Raw genomic sequence first — 2,728 nt, forward strand, 5'->3', positions numbered from 1 at the left:
GCGGCGGGGGGCCCCCCCCCTGCCGAGCTCACCGCAGCCACGCGCAGCGAGAACTTGTCTCCCAGAGCCAGGCCACGCACCGTCTGCTGGGTCACCATCATGGGCCGGGCAGTCACAGGAACCCACTCTGAGGCTGAGAAGAATGGAGGGGGCATGAGGCCTTGGCGGCAGACTGTGGGCACCCTTCTCAGTGAGCTTCCATCTGGCTGGTAACCTGGGGAAGCGGACTTCTCTCTCTGAGTCTTAAGCCCCCCATGCTCCCTTTCCCTAACTTACTACTGCCAATTGGCATCAAAGACCCTGATGTTAGAGTCCTGGAATGGGGGAGTGGGGGTGAGATGGGGTTGCTGGAGCCCAGAGATGGTTGGACACATCTGCAAAGTCACACAGCAAGGTAGGGGCAGAGGTGAAGGTCAGGCTGAACCTGGCTGCCATGGAGGCAGAGGGTGGCAGCAGGAACCTGACTGTCCCTATTCCCCTCACTGTCTCTTACTGTACCCCCTGTCCCCACGCACACGCTCCAGCCCTCTGTCTCTACCTCCTGCATTGCCCTCTCTGAGCAGGGTCCTTCTCTTCTCATCAGAGCAATACCCAGTGTCCCCCACCTCTGTCACTCAGAGGCTCCCTGGAGCTGTAGGGTGAGGGGGTTCCTGAGGTTCATGTGGACACTCCTGCCTTCAGAGGTGCCCTGGTAGAGGAAGGCGTGGTTGGTGGAGGAGGAGGGGACTGTGGCTTGCATGCCCTCCTGTGTCTCCCCACACTAACCCATTAGGGTCAGCAGGGTCTGGAGCTTGGTCCTGCTGGCCTGCAAGCCCACCTCCCCTGGGCGTGTAGGGGGCCACCCAGCACTCACCTCCGTCTCGGCAGAGCTCCAGCACATAGCCCTGGAGCCCCAGCCTCCCCAGCCTCTCTGGGGGCTCCCAGCTCACGGTCACTGAGCTTGTGCTCACGTCTTCCAAGGTTAGCTGCAGTGGGGCACTGGGGACGTCTGGGGAGGCCAGCATGGAAAGAAGAGGTTCACAGCCATGGCCTCCCACGCCCTGCACGCCTTCCTCCCTCCCCCATACCCTTCCCTGTCACCTTCACTTGCCGGTGCAGGGGTGGCTGCAGGGGCTGCTGGTGCTGCAGGAGCAGGTGCCTGAGAGGCAAGCTCCTGCGGCTCAGGAGCCTGGTCTTCCCCGGTGGACTCTGGCACTGCCGCCTCTCCAGAAGGCTCTGTGGTGGGCACCCGGGTGGACTCTGACGCCATCTCCTCTGGGCCACAGGCGGGGGCCTCAGAGCTGGCTTTTCCCGTCATTGCTGGACTGGCTGGGGGTCAGGCTCGCCTGTGCAGAGGTCAGCAGTGGAGAGTGTGGGCCTCGGAGGTGCCCGGGACACCCAGGTTCAGGCTTATATAGTCAGGGGCTGCCCCACCCCCTGCAAACGATTCCCAGCTGTGGGGTCAGGTCAGGCGGGGGACTGGGAGGCGGGTGGGGAGGTGCCCAGGCCAGGAATAGCTCTGGGGGAGGAACCGCAGGCCCCTTGAGCACAGTCCCCATCTATCACCCTGACCGGCAGGGTGCTGTGCCCAGATGGAGGAGGGCACAGGTGGGTGAGATGGGACATTGATGGGAGCCTAGGCCGGACGTCAGGGCACTGGGAGAGGGCTTCCATTCTGTCTGGAGGATGAGGCCAGGCTGGGCTCCTTAGACTGGGTGCTGCGGCCCACACGGCCTGCAAGAGCCTCCTCTGAGCTAGTGCAGCTCTGCTCCAGGTCCAAACCCTCCTAGCCTGAGTTCCTGGGAACTCACCTGTGCCATGTGAGGTCAAGGTCCCCAGAGAAGGAGGAGGTGACATGCCCAAAGTCAGGCTGGCCTAAGGAAGGGGATCAGGCCTCCTGGCTCCTGTCTCTGTTGGGGAGGCTGGTAAAGCTCTCTGCTCCCCTAGGGCCTGTTTGCGTCTCAGTTTCTCATCTGTTGAAGAGAATCTTAGCCCATGGGGGAGGGATGAAGCCATAGATGGCGTTAAAGAGACCTCGCTGGAGGACACACTCTGAAACATCTAGGCTTGTCTAAGAGGATGTTCCCAGGGCGGGAACGAGGTGCATGTGGCTGTGTCTCTAGTCATCGATTCCTTCATTCAATAAAACGTTGAGTCTGAGAATCATCTTAAAGCTGGAACATCCTGTGTGTGTGTGTGTGTGTGTGTGTGTGTGTGTGGCAATCAGAATTTTCATTGCTGGTGGGACTGTGGGGTGGAGCACTCGCTCCAGATAGAGACAGTGCCTGGGAAGATCGATACTGAGCCTGCTCTGCAACCCCACACTCGCACTCCCAGAGACGCTCGCATGTGCCCAGGGAGGTGGACAAGAGCGCTCATTGCAGTATTTTTTGTAATAGCTGTAAGCCAGGGGAAATCAGCTGCCTGTCACAGTGGGGTGGAAACATAACTGTGGAGTGTGCGTGCAAAATATGGAATAAAAGGGACAAGCTCTAGCTGCACTCAGCCACATGGATGAACTCATAGACCTCAAGGCGAGCCAATGAGCATGCGCTAGCAAGGGCGCTATCTCATCTACATTACGTCAGCACCGGCAACCCCACGCTTTCTTCTGCAAGGTGCATCTGCGGGTGGTAAAACAGCAAAGCAAAGCAGCCCAAGGTCAGCACAAAGGTCAGGACAGGGATGTCCAGACTTGTGGAGGCTCAGGGGTGCTGATGAAGTTCTATAGCCTTCCTGGGTGGGGGCT

At 59.8% G+C, this 2,728-nt stretch overlaps 1 protein-coding gene across 1 annotated transcript in view; it reads right to left on the reverse strand.

Moving 5' to 3' along the window:
* The window catches only part of MYBPH (myosin binding protein H), a 9,661-nt gene extending 8,314 nt beyond the window's left edge, over positions 1-1,347 (reverse strand). The window contains exons 1-3 of the mRNA XM_006159167.3: positions 1,081-1,347; positions 854-988; positions 13-133 (exon numbers count right to left, since the gene is read on the reverse strand). Of these exons, the coding sequence (XP_006159229.1) occupies positions 13-133; positions 854-988; positions 1,081-1,297 (473 nt within the window). The 5' untranslated portion in view covers positions 1,298-1,347. The remainder of the gene's footprint in view (positions 1-12; positions 134-853; positions 989-1,080) is intronic.
* Between the last annotated feature and the right edge of the window lie 1,381 nt (positions 1,348-2,728).

Source organism: Tupaia chinensis, unplaced genomic scaffold (genome assembly GCF_000334495.1).
Source record: "Tupaia chinensis unplaced genomic scaffold, TupChi_1.0 Scaffold000627_1, whole genome shotgun sequence".
Lineage (NCBI taxonomy): Eukaryota > Metazoa > Chordata > Mammalia > Scandentia > Tupaiidae > Tupaia > Tupaia belangeri.